This window comes from Gadus macrocephalus, chromosome 1 (assembly GCF_031168955.1).
Source record: "Gadus macrocephalus chromosome 1, ASM3116895v1".
In the NCBI taxonomy this organism is placed as follows: Eukaryota; Metazoa; Chordata; class Actinopteri; order Gadiformes; family Gadidae; genus Gadus; species Gadus macrocephalus.
In genome coordinates, this window is record NC_082382.1 from 5,962,901 (window position 1) to 5,984,039 (window position 21,139).

General features: G+C 45.4%; 1 protein-coding gene across 2 annotated transcripts; it reads right to left on the minus strand.

Annotated features, from left to right (window-relative positions):
• Positions 1–159: 159 nt before the first annotated feature.
• On the minus strand, positions 160–20,918 carry pkig (protein kinase (cAMP-dependent, catalytic) inhibitor gamma). 2 transcript variants are annotated; one of them, XM_060056426.1, is made up of 3 exons: positions 20,715–20,918; positions 2,107–2,291; positions 160–844 (listed from the first exon to the last, which is right to left on the minus strand). In XM_060056426.1, exons 2-3 carry the CDS (start codon positions 2,261–2,263, stop codon positions 762–764), a joined length of 240 nt encoding a protein of 79 aa, XP_059912409.1. In that variant the 5' UTR covers positions 2,264–2,291; positions 20,715–20,918; the 3' UTR covers positions 160–761. The 2 variants fall into 2 exon arrangements, with proteins under 2 accessions (XP_059912409.1, XP_059912417.1); XM_060056434.1 differs by having other exon boundaries at positions 160–841; positions 20,715–20,909.
• Between the last annotated feature and the right edge of the window lie 221 nt (positions 20,919–21,139).

Below are 21,139 nucleotides of genomic sequence, written 5' to 3' on the forward strand. Positions count from 1 at the left end.
AATCTGATTCAATAACAGTGAGGAAACATGGCTCATACATCCATTAATGCTGCTTTACTTATTAAGGTTTCACATGTTCATACCGCTCAAGGTACTATGCAAATTCTCCCTTGTGTAAAAATGAAGAGGTTTTAGAAAATATCAAGTATGACCTTCACATTATACATTTGGGTTTATTATTTTATTTGACAAAGAAAAATCCTATTACAAAGATATCGCTGAACATCTTGCAATAAATATGAACGTGGTATGGTACAGTACAATGTTAAGTGTTATGCTTACTGAGAGAAAAATGATTACAATTGTACAAGAACACAACTTAACTAAAACAACAAACATTGAGTAATAATATGATGGAGGTTATGACGTTCATGATCCACAGAGGCTGCTTGGACCTTTTAAAGTGTTGTCATAAATATCACTCTGGGCACACACACAGGTCTTAAAGTCTGATAAGTTCCTGTGCTTTCTCCTAAACGGCCATCCACGTTATAACCTCACTGCAGGAGTCAAAAATACCTGGCAAGTGTCTCTCCACACACACACACACACACACACACACACACACACACACACACACACACACACACACACACACACACACACACACACACACACACACACACACACACACACACACACACACACACACACGCTCGCTGCACAAGCCGGTGGACGGTGAGTAGTAAAGAGTCTCTGTCCTTGGGTCGTGCCATGTCCCTCTCCTTCTCTGCGCCCCCTCCCGACGGCCATGGAGGGCCTCAGGTGGGCCCCGTGGGTTCTTGGGCCTTCTGGCTGGGGGAGCCTTCTCCCTGTGGTGCAGGGGGGGGCCCCACGGCGCCTTCTGGGGAAAGGGGAAACACTCCATGAGAGCAGTCCACAGCAGAGCCTCCTGAAACACACACCTGTGGTCTCACAGAGCCACAACTCAGGAACAATGGGGAGAGAACCCAACCCAGGGACCGTCTGCGTAACCCCATATCAGCATGACATCAGCGCCCCCTCCTCGGCTGTACGGCCGGCGGTCACGCTACGTGGTTCCCGTCAGCTTGCTTGACAATTAGGATGAAATGGACACGCCTCGTGTATAATCCAACAGCTAGCTTGGAAGCCATCGTGTTGCTGGAAACACTCCAATGGGGAATAGTGGAGTGGTGTTTAGGGAGGGCGTATCAGCTCTGGGAGGAGCAACTACCACCCTCTAGGTTTGGTCGTTGAAAGTAGGCGTGTCTAAAATATAAACACCCATCCAACTACTCAAATAGATGAAATTGACCGAGCAAATTCCTTCACTCTGAATCATTTGACTCTGAAGCTACAGTTGATAGTGGCACTTAGAGCCTGGGCTCTACTGTTCTGCTCAACTGGTCCACAGTGGTGTAGAGGCTCTGTTGTGCTGCTCTACTGGTGCACAGTGGTGTAGAGGCTCTATTGTTCTGCTCAACTGGTCCTCCGTGGTGTAGAGGCTCTATTGTTCTGCTCTACTGGTCCACAGTGGTGTAGAGGCTCTATTGTGCTGCTCTACTGGTCCACAGTGGTGTAGAGGCTCTATTGTGCTGCTCTACTGGTGCACAGTGGTGTAGAGGCTCTATTGTGCTGCTCTACTGGTCCTCAGTGGTGTAGAGGCTCGATTGTGCTGCTCTACTGGTCCACAGTGGTGTAGAGGCTCTATTGTGCTGCTCTACTGGTCCACAGTGGTGTAGAGGCTCTATTGTGCTGCTCTACTGGTCCACAGTGGTGTAGAGGCTCTATTGTGCTGCTCTACTGGTCCACAGTGGTGTAGAGGCTCTATTGTGCTGCTCTACTGGTGCACAGTGGTGTAGAGGCTCTATTGTGCTGCTCTACTGGTCCTCAGTGGTGTAGAGGCTCTATTGTGCTGCTCTACTGGTCCACAGTGGTGTAGAGGCTCTATTGTGCTGCTCTACTGGTCCACAGTGGTGTAGAGGCTCTATTGTGCTGCTCTACTGGTCCACAGTGGTGTAGAGGCTCTATTGTGCTGCTCTACTGGTCCACAGTGGTGTATAGGCTCTATTGTGCTGCTCTACTGGTCCACAGTGGTGTATAGGCTCTATTGTGCTGCTCTACTGGTCCACAGTGGTTGCTCACCAGGGTTCTTTAGGTCCATGTGGGCCATGTCTTTGGTCAGTTCGCTAGTGCTGCCGGCTGCAGCCCCGCCCTCCCCTGCGATGTCAGGCACGGCGTTCCTGCGGCCGGTGCGATCGCAGGTGATGAAGTCTGAGTAAGACGTCTCCACGTCCATCATCTGGCCATGACCAGCGCTCTCATAACACCTGGGGGAAGCAGGTAAAGGGGGTTATATTCACAGGCTGCTTTACAACAGAAACACACAACACGAAGAAACACACAACACGAAGAAACACAAAACCAAGACATTGCATTACAAAAGATCTGGCAAAGAAAATATCTGCTTTTTTTGTTTTTAGAAATGTCCATTCATCACGGCGCATGAAGAGACTAAACCAGGAGCTCCAGAGAGGGTTCGGTGCCCCAAGACACCACCACCTCGTTGGGGAACGGTCTTGGGCACTACGGGACGCAGCTTAGCCTCAGATATAGGAGGGGTCTGGACCATGCAACGCTCTGTAGGGAGGCCCAGGAATAAACATGCTCTAAACATGAAAATACTTGAAATACTGAATGGCATACTGGGGTGCGTTTCCCAAAACAGTCAGGACGTTAGCATTTTGCCGAGTTATTACTTAGCCCAGTTGTACTATGCAGCAGCCGAAGTACGAGTGTTTCCCAAAAATCTCGAGCTAACATAGCAATACGTAGCTGACCTCGTTGATTAGCTGCGTACTTATCCGCTAATACATACTGAACAGATGTCTTTTGAAGGCGTTCAGAGTTGCTCTGAGGCATTCAATCATTCTCAGGTGGAAGCCTCACAAACTTTGATTTTTTAGAGTACATTCTTGTTATACAGTTGAGGTTAATGTTTGCCAACTTGACTGTATAGCCTACCATGCTTTTGGGAAACGAAGACCGCCTGGGAATACCAGGTGCTGTAAGTGATGTCGGGTTGTGGCCAATACGTGGCACTCTTCCCTCTAGTCTGGCCTTAACATCACTCCCGATGCCCCAGTGCAGTGATGGGGACTGTGCTGTGGAAGCCGCCGTCCTTCGGAGCAGACATAAAACCGAGGTCCTGACTCACTGAGGTCATAGAAGATCCCAGGGCACTTATCGCAAAAGACTAGGGGTTCCCCGGTGTCCTGGCCCAACCAGGCTCATTCAATCTTGCTAATACCAACCAGTATAACATTTAGTGAGTGTTTCATAATACCAACCAGTATAACATTCAGTGAGTGTTTCATAATACCAACCAGTATAACATTCAGTGAGTGTTTCATAATACCAACCAGGAGTTTGTTTCCCAAAAGCATAGTTGCTAACTTCCTTAGCAACCTACCTCTTAGAGACTCAACAGTTAATAGGAAAGTGTTCCCCAAAACCATTTCAACTATATAGTTAGCTCATAGTATGGCGGAAGTTATTAAACTTCATTGTACCAGCAAGGTAAGGCTCCCTGACTGTTTCCCAACAACATAGTCTGGCTGAGTCCTTAAGTTATTACCCACATGGTAAAAAGGCAAATTATTTACAACAGTTCTAGGGCTGTTGGTCACATGACCGTCTTCTTTTTTACACAATTAGCATTCCGAGTTAGTGCAGTAGCGCCTCCAAATGTTAGGGTGTGGAACATCACTGGACCTTTAATGGCTCACAAATATTTTCTTTAAAAACCCTGTTAGATTAACATATGTGATAAGATTCTGGGCAGTGGGTTTTAGAGAAGTGAATTCATTGATAGTTTCAATTTCAAATAAAATAAAAGAGTATCAAGAAACATGAATCCACTGCAGCGACAACACAAGATGCTGCCCCCTGGGCCCTGTCAAAATGAATATGCTATCAAAATATTGTAGGAGGGATATATACAGCCTAGGTACTGTGAAGAGATCAACAGACTTCAAACATCAAAAATCCATCATTAGAACAGAGGAAACAAGACGCATCTGGCAGGGTCCTTCCACAGAATAGGGGAGAAAAGTACTTTATTTACCTATCCTAGAGAACAGACAAAGCAAATTTCTTACCAAATTCATTGTTTGAATTATCTTTTTTCGATAAAGGTATCAACCGTTTGCAGCAACTACATTGAATTGCATAGTGATGCTGATGAATTTGCCAGTGTCATTAAAAATTTGTGTGACATTTTTTCAAACAATTATAATTATTTACGAAATTGTTTCTAATGTTGATAGAAAGGATAGGTAGGCTATACACAGGCCCGGATTAAGCAGTCACAGGACCCTGGGCACAAATGTTGGATGCCCCCCCCCCCCCCCGAAAAAAAAACCAGTGCTGTGGCAGGTGTTTTTTATTATTAATGATTAGGCCTATTGTAGCCTATGTCACAACAGAACAGAAATGTTTCTATTGCATATTATCAACAAAGCATTATATGCTAAAACAAGACAAAGAAACATTTAACAAAGCTAAATGATGTGCTAAAACCATCACCATCAAAATGAAATACTTTAATTATTTGTTTATTCGATTTGTCTATTCAGTTTATACTAGCCTAGCCCTATCAACTTATGAATTGCTGAATGAACATAGAGTTTTTTAATGTGACTGGCATCATCCCTTGGTCTACTTTCTTCACTCAGGATCCCCTATCACGGTCTGGTTGTCTGTCTTTCTGATTTCCCCACTTCTGTCCTCTCTTTCATCTTGATCCTTAAACTAGTACTCCTCTCCGCCAGGGTATGTCTATATAATGAATGGCAATACATTACACGTAGAAGTTAGTAAACAGAAGTAAGTCTGAATACAAATATGTAACATTAAATGAGAAATAATATATATATGTTTATGTCTCCCTCCCAGACGCACCTGTTAGAAAAACTTCTTACGGGCTCTCCTATTAGCAAAGTCAGTGATAACTTCATCGAATTCCAGGCTCCTGAGTAGCTCCGTCTCGATGGCCATGAGTGACAGCGCGCTGAGGCGCTGTTGCGTCTGTGTCGTTCTAAGCTCATTTTTAATTCTGGCTAGATGTGAAAATGATCGTTCCCCTTCACAATTTGTCACAGGCAGGGACAAAAAAATACGGAGAGCTATAAAAACGCTTGGGAAAGTTGATTGCAGACCATGTTTTAAGATCATCTTCAAAAGCTTTTGAGGAGACTTATCCTGTTCGTTTTGTATGAAGCTTCTGAACTGGATTATTTCATTGGCCAAGTCGACATCTAAATCAGATGGGTATGACATGCAGAGCACTTCTGCCTGTTCACGGATACTGGTCAAATTGTCAGTTTCCATAAAGAGCACCTTAAATTTGTCCAAAACATCCCGATATGCGTCCATTCTGTGCCCCAGGCAGCTAACCAGTTGGTCAATTATGACATTGAATGTTGCTACCTGATATTGCTCTTGGCCTGTCACAGCCTGTACAGTACATTCCGCTACACTCAAACAGGGGATACTTGGTAAACGTTTCTAATTGAAACCGAGGCAACCGGCGTGCGCTGATATTGACTCATTCGCAACTTAAAGGGGCCCGCCCGAAAAAAAAAAAAAAAAAAAAAAAAAAAAATTCTGACGAGTCTTGGGCCCTCTGGCTGGGCGGGGCCCTGGGCACATGCCCATAAAACCCATTGGTTAATCCGGCCCTGGCTATACACAATCAAGTTGGCAAATATTAACCACAACTGTATAACAAGCATGTAGTCTAAATATCAAAGTTTGTGAGGCTTCCAACTGTGAATGATTGAATGCCTCAGAGCAACTCTGAACTCTGCATTCAGAAAATATCTGTTCACTATGTATTAGCTGATAAGTATGCAGCTAATCAACGAAGAGGTCAGCTACGTATTGCTATGTTAGCTGGAGATTTTTGGGAAACACTCGTACTTCGGCTGCTGCATAGTACAACTGGGCTTAGTAATAAGTCAGCAAAATGCTAACGTCCTGACTGTTCTGGGAAACGCACCCCTGGTTGGTATTGTAGAATGTTGGTGTATTTTAGTGTCTCTCTGTTTTCACATTACTAGTCTAGGAACAGGCCAGTGCCTCTCACACTGATACAAGGTGTTATTTCCCACATTCCGCCATTTGTTATGTCTCAACAAGGATGAACCAACCTGGTTGTCTGGGACATAGCCAGGGCGATATACCTTATCAAGGGTGAGAGTGCTTCTGTTCTCTTGTTCTTCATGTTTTCTTTAATATAATACTCGCCACAACCCTTTGGTTCGGGGAGAAGAGGGATCGACAGCCAAGGAACACGTCTCAAAACTGCTCCTCAACCGCGTCCGCTATAGATTATTCAACCTAAGTCTGTATCTCGCTGTATTACATCCTGGAATAAACCATCTATTCAACCCTCTTATCCACCCTGACTTCAAGAATTACTACTACGACGGAAAATACACAACGCAGAGTCTATACGAACAGTTTAGAAATAAGCTGAAATCTAACAGAAACACTGAATGTCATACTGGCTGGTATTATGAAGCACTGAGCTCACTTAATGTTTTTATTATGAAACACTGAATGTTATACTGGTTGGTATTATGAAACCCTGAATGTTATACTGGTCGGTATTATGAAACACTGAGCTCACTGAATGTTATACTGGTTGGTATTATGAAACACTGAGCTCACTGAAAGTTATACTGGTCGGTATTATGAAACACTGAGCTCACTGCATGTTATACTGGTTGGTATTATGAAACACTGAATGTTATACTGGTTGGTATTATGAAACACTGAATGTTATACTGGTTGGTATTATGAAACACTGAGCTCACTGAATGTTATACTGGTTGGTATTATGAAACACTGAATGTTATACTGGTTGGTATTATGAAACACTGAATGTTATACTGGTTGGTATTATGAAACACTGAGCTCACTGAATGTTATACTGGTTGGTATTATGAAACACTGAATGTTATACTGGTTGGTATTATGAAACCCTGAATGTTATACTGGTCGGTATTATGAAACACTGAGCTCACTGAATGTTATACTGGTTGGTATTATGAAACACTGAATGTTATACTGGTTGGTATTATGAAACACTGAGCTCACTGCATGTTATACTGGAGTTGTAAAGACACTGGTCTTTCATAATAACACTGCCGTCTATCTTTATAATATCTATATAAACTATCCATCGATATTATTCTGTGATACAGACGCTTTGTTCTGTCAGATCGGCAGGTTGATCCCAGCAGAGGGGGCACCGGCCCCCTAACATCGCAGCGCAGACTCCGACAGCAGGAGTGGACGAGTGACCTGATAATTAAATAAGAAAAACCCAGCTCTCCTTAATTGCCATTTCTATTTCTGCACTGTGACGAATGGCACCAGTGACATTTGTACTAATTGGCCGTCCTGATTAAGAAAGACTCGACGCAAAGCTGTCCTGGAATCTGCAGCCTCCAAGCCCGCTCTGCCAGCCCTGCATCTCTCTAGATCTATCCCCACGGGGACGGCAGGGGGCTGCACTCAAGCACATCCATTGAGAGCCGAGGGGTGCTTGTGCGCTTGCGAGTGCGAGTGTGTAGAAGGAGGCTCCTGGAAAGTGAGCTCAATTAGCAAGTCATCCCTCCTCTTTCCTGTTGCTGGGCTGTACCTTACCGGGTCATTGATGCTGGCCGCCGCAAAGCACCATCCAGCAGGGGGAGCAGTGGCAGAACACCACAAAACACCACCCAGCGGAGAGAGCACTGCCAGAACACCACAAAACACCACCCAGCGGAGAGACGAGAGAGCACTGCCAGAACACCACAAAACACCACCCAGCGGAGAGACGAGAGAGCACTGCCAGAACACCACAAAACACCATTCAAAAGGGAGAGCAGTGCAGAACACCTAAACACCACCCTGCGGACAAGGAATGAATTGGATTGAATTACTTCCTGAATGAGGATCTACATGGTGCTTCTCTTTGTTGACGTCATATGTCCAACGTGCTGACCTGATTCCCATGAAGATCCTGCATTTGGCCGCGATGTAGTCACACAGGAACAAGGGCCAGTGGACGTAGAGTCACACAGGAACAAGGGCTAGTGGACGTACAGTCACAGGAACAAGGGCCAATTGACGTAGTCACACAGGAACAAGGGCCAGTGGACGTACAGTCACAGGAACAAGGGCCAGTGGACGTAGTCACAGGAACAAGGGCCAGTGGACGTAGAGTCACACAGCAACAAGGGCTAGTGGACGTACAGTCACAGGAACAAGGGCCAATTGACGTAGATTCACACAGGAACAAGGGCCAGTGGACGTACAGTCACAGGAACAAGGGCCAGTGGACGTACGCTCACAGGAACAAGGGCCAGTGGACGTACGCTCACAGGAACAAGGGCCAGTGGACGTACGCTCACAGGAACAAGGGCCAGTGGACGTACAGTCACAGGAACAAGGGCCAGTGGACGTGGTCACAGGAACAAGGGCCAGTGGGACTTATTTTACCCATGAACACCAAGCCCCATCCAAACCATCACAAACCCTCAGCAGCCACCAGGCCATGCAGATGGGCTCCATTTTTTCTTAAAGGAAGTTGCCGTTTCCTCTTCTGAGTTCAGACAGCGACGGGACAAGAATGTGCCTCAGTGATGACGCCGTGACCCAGGGCCACTCTGTTCCCACGGCGGCTCCCTTGCATCCCACTGGCCCTTCGTTGGGGTCCCCTCGGAGGCTCCAGGTGCATTGCTGTGGCTGAACAGAAAGTGCAAAGCGCTGTTCACCTGGAGATCCCTACAGCTGTAAAGGCGCTGCACAACATGGTGATCACTCTCCGGATTCTGCAAAATGTAGAGTGAAATCCTTCAATTTCTCGATAAATCACCGTAAGTAGGACATGTCACATCACCGATTCACCCATCATTTTACAGGTGGACTTAAAAACAGAAGGGCTTTTATAGGTTGACTACGGTGACAAGTAGATCCACTGAGCTCAAAGGATAGCAGTATCACACTGTGTGTGTGTGTGTGTGTGTGTTCGTTTCTTCCGTATAATTTTGTGTCTTTATGGCAAACTGCTTGCTATGTTGAGTTCAGCTGGGAACGCAGGTATTTTAATGATGATCCCCTTTAAACACAATCCACGCTTGTGTGCACAGCCCTGGCTGTGGAAGTCACGTGTCGACTGCATGTAACCAAGTGATGGCTGCTTGCGGTTGATAAGAATATATCTTTATTTTTAACCATGGGGATTTTTCCCTTTTCATACAAAAAGCAGACTATAAACAATGATAGTCATTTCATATGACCGTAAATAAAAGCTGAGGGTGTGCGCGTGTGTGCGCGTGTGTGTGTGTGTGTGTGTGTGTGTGTGTGTGTGTGTGTGTGTGTGTGTGTGTGTGTGTGTGTGTGTGTGTGTGTGTGTGTGTGTGTGTGTGTGTGTGTGTGTGTGTGTGTGTGTGTGTGTGTGTGTGTGTGTGTGTGTGTGTGTGTGTGTGTGTGTGTGTGTGTGTGACAGCTGCAGCTGTAAACACTCCCAAGGAGTGCCAATCAGCGTTCAACAGCGTGGCCACTGAGTGACATGTGTAACGTAACAGCCAATCAGCGTTCAGCCGTCAAACTCAGTGCAGTGCAGTCCGGGGTGAACTGCGGCATGGAGGAGAAAGTTATTGTTGCAGTTTGTGACTCCCGGAGATCTATATATAATAGTATATAATATATTATAATTGTATATATAATATCCCGGCCAACAGCTCTGTGCGCCTCCGGATGGCCGTAGCGTGGGGAGCTCTCATAGGGATTGGGCTTCTCGGGGTTTGTTTACCGGCATTGCTATGGTTTCCGGTCTTGTGTGTTCCAAAGGTTTATTAGGTAGGCCCATCTAATAAATCTCTGTCTAATCAATGCTACATTTTGTTTATGTCAGTGGAATTTTGTTACAAGTTGAATGCAAATGAGCACTGTTAGCATTCCAAAAGGCACAAGCTCTTACTTGGCTGTTTTCAGTCTGTGTTTTTAGTTTTATGGCACATAATGATGGCATTTGGGCTTAAAAAGCCAAACATATTTTTTTTCAATTGATTTGAAAATGTACAATTTCCTAATACTAGAAGCACTTCTGATCAGATATTAAAGAGATTTAATACAAACAAACACATTTATACTTATTTTCTCACCCAATGAGAATCGATAAGAGAATCGATAAGGAATCGGATCGATAAGCAGAATCGGAATCGGAATCGTGAAATTCTTATCAATTCCCATCCCTCGTCCCAGAGGGGTTCACAGCCCAAACCGTGCCTAGCCCATCGATGAATCCGGGTTGTAGTGATTACTCCTAGACACACATGACACCCAGGGCTCCAGACTAACTTTTTCCTTGGGTGCACTGGTGCGCCTACATTTTTAATTTGGGTGCACCAGCACGTATTTATGGTGCACCCAAGTTTTGAGTTGTTGAGGGGGGGGGGGGGGGGGGGGGGGGCGTTGGACTGTGCCTGCCTTGCGCTGAGTTGTTGACGGGGGGGGGTAACCGGGCAGCTGCACCGGTTGCACCGTCGATATTTACGCCACTGATTAATAATATTTTGACCATTAAATAAATGCCTTAAATAAATGCCGAATCTGTATCTCTCATAGAGAATATCGTCAGAAACATTGCCAAGGGATCGGCTCTGTCCCGAAAAACCCTCTGTCTCCGGAGAGACGCCTGTACGATAAGTGCGCCGAGGTCCATGGGAACATCCACAAATGGTGACGCCATTATCGGAGGAGGGGCTAGGAAGCTGCGCACGCCGATATAAGTAGCCGATCTCCGGGTAGACTCGCTGAAAAGCTGCTCCCCCGACCAGGTTTGGTTGCGAGCGCAAGTCACCATGGTGATACAGCGACGCTTAAAGAGATCGACTTTCATGGTACAGCTAACCCAGGCTTTCAGCTCAACATACCTCGCTAACCCTCTAATCGAGCTTCGTAGTACAGGCCCCTGGATTGGGCTTCGCGGGTTTGTTTACCGGCGTTGCTATCGTTACCGGTCTTGCGTGTTCCAACGGTTTATTAGGTATCTAATAAATCGCTGTCTAATCAATACTTCATTCACTGCCTCTTCCGTGGTCATTACAATATTATGAATAGACTGCTATGTAAAAAAAATATATAATAATAATTATACCAGATCAATTTTCAGTCGCACCGGTGCGCCCAAATAAAATATTTGGTCGCACTACCCCGAATTCTAGGCGCATGTGTGCCCAAATTAGGCGCACTCTGGAGCCCTGACACCATCTTTGTTCTATTACAGTTTTTGACTGACACACACACACCACACACACACACACACAGTGTGATTTTGTGCCTCCTGCTGACAAAAGGGTACATTACACTTAATAGCAATTGTTATTGACACTGACGTCATGGAATAAGATATTGACACTATGTTGTACACATGTTAAGGGAGGACTTCACTATGTTCTTGGCAAATTTAAAGTTCCTGCCACCTTCTGACGACGACTCTCCATGGAAATCGAACATTAATGCTTAGCTTAGCATTCATTAAAATGTACACTTTGACTTCATTATTTATATCGACACACAATTTGGGTTGGCCTATATGTGGCCCGAGTAGTCACAGTCCTTGACTACTTCAAGTGTAACTATGATTGAATGTTGAAAAATATGGATTCCCACATGAGTTATTCATTTGTACGTTGTCAAAAATGGTTGCTATAAGCTCAGACAAGTCCATAGATTATCTGTAGAAAAAAAAAGGTAATTCTGAGTCTTGGTCGAATGAGAAAATGTTCAAAGTCTTTCAACATGTCAATGTACAGCAAGTTTTATCCTGGTGGACATTATGGGTCCAAATGGCAAAGCTGTTTAGTTAGAGGGATACCTAAAGTCTGAGAAATACAAAAATGTTATACTTTTCAGAGGTTGAGATATGGACGCTTCCAATTAAAATGAATACCCAACTGTGACAATAACACTAGGTATCCACAGATACACTGAATATCTAATAAAAGGAATACCCATTGAGGGCTTCAAACTGCTGGGTTCCTGCAGGTCACTTCCTGTTGGCAGCCGATGTACAGCCCTCCGACATATCCCCGATGCTTCTCCACAGACTGACTGATTTATAGGAACTACTCTGGCCTGAATGAATGGTGGCTGGGCAGGTTTCTTTATTGAGGCAGCCTTCAGACTCGCAGCTCCAACTAACAACAACAACAGTGATGGCTGTTGCTGTGAAAACAGAAAGGGACCAAGTTTCCAAAAGTGATAGGAGGCGGGCGGTATTGCGGTGGGAATGAGAGACGCTTGTATCATTATCTTGTATCACAACAGAAGCATGTCAAACAACGTTTTGTTGAAGACGACGAGAGCGGAAAGAGAGAGAGAGCTGGAGTGTGGGAGGCGTGCTGGAAGGCGGCTGAGCACCCCGGGTCGCCGCGACCGCAGGCCCGGGCAGGGCTAGGTGGAGAGTGCGCTGCGTGCCGGACATTTGGAACAAAAAAGAAGCAAATAAATCAATAGAAAAGAGGAGGGAGCATGAGTCAGCCACCCTGATCCCAGCCCATCACGGCTCTTTCGCCAAAGCCTTTTAGGCCTGATTGGGTGTAATAAACTTGAGCACTATCTGCAGAGAGCAAACCCAATGCTGTGCATCCGCCCGGCCCCCTCAAGTGTTTCCACTTAAGTATTTTATTGTGGGTGGAGGGGGGCAACCCCCATGGCAACCTCAACAGTTCAGATCCTACCTTAGCCACCCTGTGAGCGTGTTGCAATCTCTTCAACAGGACAGTCTGGGAAGAACGTTACAATCATTTGATTATAATGATGGATTGCACGACAAAAAATGTTATGTGCTCACATTAATCTTGCACTTTTAGGGCAATGCATCTTCATTGTTGAATGCACTTAATGTAAGACACTTAGAACAAAAGTGTCAGCTAAATAAATGTAAGGTTTTAATCAGTCATCTCTCAAGCACTGTGGTGAGGGGGTCGTGGGAAATGTCTCCACAGCTTGCCTTAAACACACCTACTAACTAAACATCTTAAAGTGTAATTCCGGCGCAAATTGAACACAGGATCTTTGTTTTGGCATTAAAACCCATCAAATAAGCCTCCCAGATACCTTTTTCATTGAAAATCGAGTATTATAGTTTGCCGGGCGCAATGTTTGGCGTCCATGTTGTTGACTTGGGGCATAGGGTTTCGCTTCTAAATCCGCATTTTTGAACCACTAAATAGCACCAAACCTCTGCAGTAGCATGACTAGGGTCCCTACACATAAAACGAAGCACAAACAACTTAGTTTGCAAACCCGGAGTTTATTTAAAAAGACAGTTTAACAAGCATTACCGGGAGGTCCGTGTTTACAGGAAGTCCACACAAGTCGATTGCCGAATGCGCCGAAGTTCAGTTCAAGGAGGAAAGTTTTGGAATTTATAATTTATATAATATATATTTATAAATAATATATAGCAAGTGTTGACACGTAAATTAAAGGAATTGCATATGTAAGTTACAGTTACAAAATAATTGTTCGCTACAATCAAGCATGGCACGTTGTTGACGGAAGACGCACTGCACACGTGATTGACGCATAGAGTGAAGGACAGCTCAAGCACCGGAGAAGACGACCCATCCACAGCTTGAAGTCAAGAGAGAGATGGTTCGTGTTTGCGTCAAGAAACAAAGTTATAAGCCCTAACTTCATTCGAGGAAGTGAAAGATGATCTTGTGAGTTGTCCAGGTAGGTTAACCTCGATTTATTGTGTATAGGGATTTGTGGTGGGAATTTACGGACCACGTCAATCGTTTTCTGCGTCAACCGGGTAGAATAAAGTCATCAGAACGTTTAACAATTGCGGTCATATTTGTGTAAAAAAGGTACAAGACCATACAACAAACAATTAAACAAACGTTGCAAGGAGAACTCCATTGCATTGGCTAAAGCCAGGAATGCACATTGCCAAGACAGCATTGCCCCCCAATACTACCTTACCATTTGGTTAATAAAATGGTAATCTATCAGTGGAAGCTGATAATGGACTTCTCCTTGCAACGTTTGTTTTATTGTTTGTTGTATGGTCTTGTACCGTTTTTACACAAATATGACCGCAATTGTTAAACGTTCTGATGACTTTATTCTACCCGGTTGACGCAGAAAACGATTGACGTGGTCCGTAAATTCCCACCACAAATCCTTATACACAATAAATCGAGGTTAACCTACCTGGACAACTCACAAGATCATCTTTCACTTCCTCGAATGAAGTAAGGGCTTATAACTTTGTTTCTTGACGCAAACACGAACCATCTCTCTCTTGACTTCAAGCTGTGGATGGGTCGTCTTCTCCCGTGCTTGAGCTGTCCTTCACTCTATGCGTCAATCACGTGTGCAGTGCGTCTTCCGTCAACAACGTGCCATGCTTGATTGTAGCGAACAATTATTTTGTAACTGTAACTTACATATGCAATTCCTTTAATTTACGTGTCAACACTTGCTATATATTATTTATAAATATATATTATATAAATTATAAATTCCAAAACTTTCCTCCTTGAACTGAACTCCGGCGCATTCGGCAATCGACTTGTGTGGACTTCCTGTAAACACGGACCTCCCGGTAATGCTTGTTAAACTGTCTTTTTAAATAAACTCCGGGTTTGCAAACTAAGTTGTTTGTGCTTCGTTTTATGTGTAGGGACCCTAGTCATGCTACTGCAGAGGTTTGGTGCTATTTAGTGGTTCAAAAATGCGGATTTAGAAGCGAAACACTATGCCCCAAGTCAACAACATGGACGCCAAACATTGCGCCCGGCAAACTATAATACTCGATTTTCAATGAAAAAGGTATCTGGGAGGCTTATTTGATGGGTTTTAATGCCAAAACAAAGATCCTGGGTTCAATTTGCGCCGGAATTACACTTCAAGTCTCCACAATGCGTCTTAAACACACATTAATGACCAACTGTACCTACAAAAGTATTGTCTGCTCAATCTACAAGGTTTAACAACTGCTGTTGTTGTTCTTCTGTTTCTCCTCGTCTTTTTTTTGGTGGAGAAACAGCGCCACATATAGGCCTGGAAGATGTACTACACCATTTCTACAGTTGAGCGTTTTTGTAATGAGTTCATCTTTATGGAAAAATTCCTGAAACGCTACCAAGGAAAACGGGGGGGGGGGGGGGGTCGGGGGGAATATAGTTTTCGTCCGTGTAGACTGGGCCTTATTAAGTCTCCACAGTAAACACATCTAACTAAAGATCTTAAGTTTCCACAGTGTGTCTTAAACACATATAAATAAAAATCTTAAGTCTCCACAGTGTGTCTTAAATACACCTACTAACTAAAAATCTTAAGTCTCTCTGGAGATAAACCGACAATATTATATTATGAATATTTTTTAATTACGCATTAACAAAGTAGAAAACTCTTGTAGGGAAAGAAAACATACTTCCATCAGGTATAAAAAATAAAGATAAATAATGCATCAGTAATACTGTCCCAGACTAACTTTTTTCACTAGGAGCACTGTGGCCCCTAACTGAACATTTTAGGGGCACAACCAGAAATTTTAGGGGCGCACGTCGTAAATCAACATCCAAAAGTGATTCTCATTTTTTTCCCACTATATTATTGATACATATTTTGATAGAAGATGCAGGACTTACAATCTAAATCCTGCATCCCTTAGGGGTTCAACACAGCGAGGGCTGCTGCTCTTCTGTCACGCTGCCTTCTTTTGTTCATTAAATATCAACGGGCCACTACTCGTACACCTGACCTTCCTGTTACTACATGACCCGGAGGCCGGAGGGAGGGGCCCCAGGGGGCAGGGGCCCCGGGGGGCTGGAGGGGAGGGCCCCCGCTCCCTCTGGTCCGGTCGGGACTACATGGCAGCTTGCACCACAGCGCCCCGGTGTACAGTATCTCACCCTTGGGACTTGCAAAGTTACCGCCGACAACACCCCATACTCAGTCCAATCAACGTTGATGTCTTTCCCCCCCCCCCCTCTTGCTGCGTGAGGGGGCGTTAGAGAGTTGGCGGTATGCTACTCCCATCTAATTGCCGTCCTAATTATCCTGCAACCAACTGATCCCCTGCGCCAGAAGGCCCATCACATCACCCGGCAGAGAGATGAGAAGCCTGACGCAGCCTATTAGCATCAGCTACTGTGGGCCAGCAACTAGAGAACCAATGAATAAAACAAAAGGATCTAAGAGGAAAACTTAACACCACCCACATATTAGAAGGCTTTGGATTATCAACTATCCACCAACCTATGCCATATTTGAAAAGTAATTCATATAAATCCCTTCATCACCCAAGGATGCTTGCTTAAACCTAAACTGAAACTGTTCCTTGCAGCAGCAAATTTCCTGCTCTAAATGCATTGGGTCTGTGGAGAGAACCGGGAGTAGATCTCAACCTGCTCCACCTAACCTGTTTGGGCTCAAAAAATCATGGCTGCTTTGCAGATTTAAGACTACAACCAACAGAGAGAATGAGCAGGAGAAAGAAAAGCCCATGAGAGCATCGAATAGTATCCAGGCGATACTTCACCACCACAATGTGCACAATACCAGACAGACAGGGCCCGACAGCACTCCACCTCAGTGCACATGACCAAACGTCTCCCTCTCTTCCCTTATATGGCCCCTCAGGCTCTGGTACGCTGGGGGTGCAGCTGGCCAGCCGTGAGAGAGAACCAGCCTACACGCTGCCACCTGACCCGTCTGTCTGTCACTAAACCCTTTTATGTCGACAGACATTTCCAGGGCGAAACGGCCACATGAAATGATAGCTTCCGAGCGGAAGAGAAAGGGTAACACAATCACAGTCGTTATTCCAGTGCTGGGATGCTTGTTAAAACGATGAACCAAAAATGTTTAAAAGAACAATGCGTTTGATATTTTAATTGTTATCTTTGTTAGACTCTCGGTGTCGGATCCAATTACTTTGCAACGTCTACGCATATCCACACCCAATGTCCTGGTGAAGCTTATGCATCAAGACGGATACACGTCTTCCCAACATACAGAAGTGAAACACAACATTGCTGTCTCACATGACCCGTGTTTGCGTGTCAAGACACAGAGAGCTGAGTAACTAATCGCAGAGAAATGACTAACAAACACTGTAGCAGAGACAGTCCTATTCTCTGTTGCTCCAACCACAATGCTGCTGAATTAGGAAGTGAAACTAAATAGAAACTCAGGATGATTTTTAGGCTACACACCAGGAAACAAGATAGGGACCTCACTGTATCCGCTTGTCCTAATCATTGTCCCCCCATGATTTTTGGCTAGAGGTGATGGGTGTGTGCCACCGAGCCTGTGCACCACACACAGGGCGAGGGGAAAGCAGGTGCCTGGACTGAACCTGACCACCGCCACATCGCCGCCGCCGCCGCCTGTCCGGGAGGCGAAATGCATCATGTGTTGGCATCAAAATAGCATTGGCTTGTTTGTACGATCATTGTCTGGAATCCAATCGAGTCAATGGTGCCTCAACAAAAAAAGGCTTGAGAAACAACACTCACATCACAACTAATCTCTTCTAGCAGGCCGCACGATACCTCTACGTCTCAATGAAAGTTTGGCACGGCCACGCCTCATCAACCCAGAGTAGAGCGTTCCTCACAAACTAGGGCCTCTCCCACGCCTCAAGGTCCACTGGTCTGTGAGCTGCTAAATAAATGACACCCCCACACAGGAAATGATGCATCACCATTTCTCCTTCCAAGACGGTAAATCCAAGCCCTCTCCTGTCTCAGAGCTGCAGCCCTCTCCGTTTCTCCACCGGCCGGCTGCCCACACATCAAACAGGCCCAACAGGAAGCAGGCTGCGCTTTGTTTGCCTGTGTTGTATGTTCCCTATCATTTCCCAGGCTCCCTCCACAATGGAGGCCGGGCTGAAAAAGTAGGGAGGACAAGAGGGAGCAGAAGGAGGGGGGAGAGAGGAAGAAAAGAGTGAGAGAGAGGGGGGTGGCGGAAGAAAAGGGGACAGGCCAAGAAACAGAAGAGCAGGAATGCTCCCGCTTTATTATGCGAGCTAAACAGAGCCATATCTATTCTAGTCCCTAGTTTGTTCATTGATTCCCTCAAGCCCCTGCTCTAGGCGATGGCAGGAGTATCTAGGCCCGTATGCTCTCATAGAGCTATCTCAGCGCTGTGGAGTCAACACACTGGCACTCGCACACAAGTTGGCCAACTTCCGTCTCCTCCATTACCATTAGGGCTGTGTGTGAACGTAACTCCAGTGCCTGAAACGCTGCATCACGTTCTTCTCCCACACGGTCAGGGGGACGTGGGTGTCATTTGCCAGCGTGACGGCGGGTGTGCGGGGGAGGAAGGGCGAGTGTTCACACAATACCCCACCCAGTTAGTCAACGTGGAGCAACATTATCCCAGTCACATAAAGTGCAAATACTTGAAGAAGGCGAGTGACAGGGAGAGAATAATAGCGCTGGATCTCAGTATTCAACAGTTGACCGAACCAGGCTACAGAGTTGTGCTGAGAGGCCCGAGTGTTGGGCTGTTTTTCATGTACACAACGTGGTGTTGCCCACGGTGCGAGGCTGAAGGCCCTTATGGGACAAGAACATCCAACCCCACACTGAAGATGGAACCCATCCCGGATAAGAGAAAAATATATACAAAATAAAAGAGATGAAAAAAAAACGACTTTTTAGGACAGGCTCTTGGAACAGAAGACCAAATCTGAATGAGATGTGAAACAGAAAGTGAACCAATTATTTGGGTATAATTCCATCTCCTATATTAAACCAACAATGACCTCCATCAGCGAGAAAACATTCTCATCACAATGGGAAAAATGTTTCACACTAAAGCAATGATCCTAAAAACTATATTAAAATCTGCGGACCAAAGAGGAAAGAGCTGCTTAGCAAATGAACAACACCGCCGTGACACCAGAGCCCTCATGGAGCCACGTCAGCCAGAGCAATGATAAGGGGTTCCCAGGATAATCCTGTTACTGTTGACTGGGCTGCCCATCAGCCCATATGACCAAACACCAAATCCATCTGATGGAGGACCCAGAGGAGGAGGAGGAGGAGGAGGAGGAGGAGAATAATGGTGCCACAGTGACTCTTGTTAATGTCAGACCACAGATTACCATGAACTGTGACCGCATGTCCTCGTAACTGCCATCATCAGTGCATCTGAGTGGAGCATCAGACTCAGTGATGGATGTAGAACACAATGATTGAGCTTTGGCGCAATCAGCAGCTGGACATGTACGGTCTATAGTACGGCCTCTCTCTGCCTGTCTGCAGTGGTAGAGGGTGGTAGCTGGTACAGTCACGGCAGGAGGCAACAGTGATATTATGAATTAAAAGACAATGCTTCATGGATTGGTTACACCCTTATCACAAGAAGACCAACAATATTAATCATACCATCCACGTCATGGTGGCTCCTAAGAGGAGACTCAGGCTGTAGTTCTCTTCAGAGAATAAACATTGCCTACATGACTTAAGCGCATGAATAAGTCTGTTTCAGTCCTATAGTTTACCAGAAGGTATTTTTGTTTGAGCATCAGCCCCAGAGGGAAACACATGTAGAACGTGTACATGGTTATAGCCATGTATAGAAATGGTAAATAACCATTTCCATGATACAATGCGTTTAGTAGACTGGTTCTTCTGACAAACTCAGAAACATAAATATTATAAAGTACTGATTGGACATGTATCATGGAAATGGCATAGTGTCATAAAAGTCTAAAAGGATACTGGGAGGGCCCAGTATCCTTTTTGAATTGTAAAAGTAGGGTACTCTTCCAGCATGCAGGGCTCCTTGTAATTAAAAGCTTCTCAGCCAAGAGTAGTTTTTTTTCTGAAAGGTCGAACCAACAATAACCCTTCTGTATCGACCAGGAGGAATAGATGGATTGCAATTAACAGAATGGTTTCCAGATGGGAAGAACATATATTTTGTGTGAGAAAGACACACTTTGAGTACATCGTCTTCGTCTGCGTGTGTCTGTCTCTCTAGGTCTATGTGTGTGTGGAAATACTTGAGATGGGCTTGTTTACTAAAATCAGCAGACCAAAACATAAGGGGTAGAGAACACAAAGGAGTGCAGGCATTTGTTAGCCCATATTCACCCCAATCATATTTTACAGTGGTGGGAGAGATGTGTGCCTATCAGAGAGCCCCGTCCACAAGAACCATGATGAATGCATCAAAACAAGGGATCCAATAAGAGCCTGTATGAGATTACCATGGCGTGGGAAGTTACCATCTCTTCTAGATCACGACGGCGTGGAGATGCAAACAAACGGTACCTTTTATTTCACTCATCATTGTGGGCTTGTAATAAATGCAGCTGTGACGTTTTAATGCCATCGTGTTTCCCTCTAATGTGGGATGACCGAGTTGGGACTACGGAGGTCCCGGAGACGGACCAGGAGACAGACCAAGAGGCGGACCCAGACCGGGGGACGGACTCGGAGACTGTCCCGGAGACGGTCACCGAGACTGACCCAGAGACAGTCCCGGAGACGTAACGGGAGACGGACCCAGACCCGGACCCGGAGACGTTCCCAGACCCGGAGAGTCCCGGAGACGGACCCGATCCCAGAGGCTGCGTGTTGTAGCATTCTACCTGAACCAACACAGCTAGTGTATTGTCCTCCATAAAACACATGTAACAAAAGATGGACACTCACCTTAATTCGGAAGGATCTTGTTATCCACCTGTTACAATGTCCAAATGGCATTAATGGCTCCCTTTGTTTTCCAGATCCGCCGCTAACGAGACACAAGACTGCTCCACCAGGAGGACTTCAGCTCCACCAGCAGGTCTTCAGCCCGCTGAAGGCTCCCCGCCGAGCTCAGCAGAGGTGACGTCTTCAAACAGCTGTTTCCAAAATGGAGTTCAGCGTCTCCCAACCAATCAGAGCACGCCTCTTGAGATTCGTATGGCATTGTCTCTCCGACTCTGAGGTCCCAGACTGTGACACTTGTACAAATTAAACATATACATTTAGCATTACTAGCCTTTTATTGTGGGTAGATTGGGGATATAAATTGGTAAGTAATAAATATTCAGTAATACGATTATGACACGATAACTGAAAGGGCATAAAGTGTA

Bases quoted from the DNA above. Each gene is read 5' to 3' on its own strand.
- pkig (XM_060056426.1), bottom strand. From the start codon at position 2,263: ATGATGGACGTGGAGACGTCTTACTCAGACTTCATCACCTGCGATCGC. The intron at 845-2,106 runs GTGAGCAACCAC...CCCTTTCCCCAG, and splicing joins CATGGACCTAAAGAACCCTG to AAGGCGCCGTGGGGCCCCCC.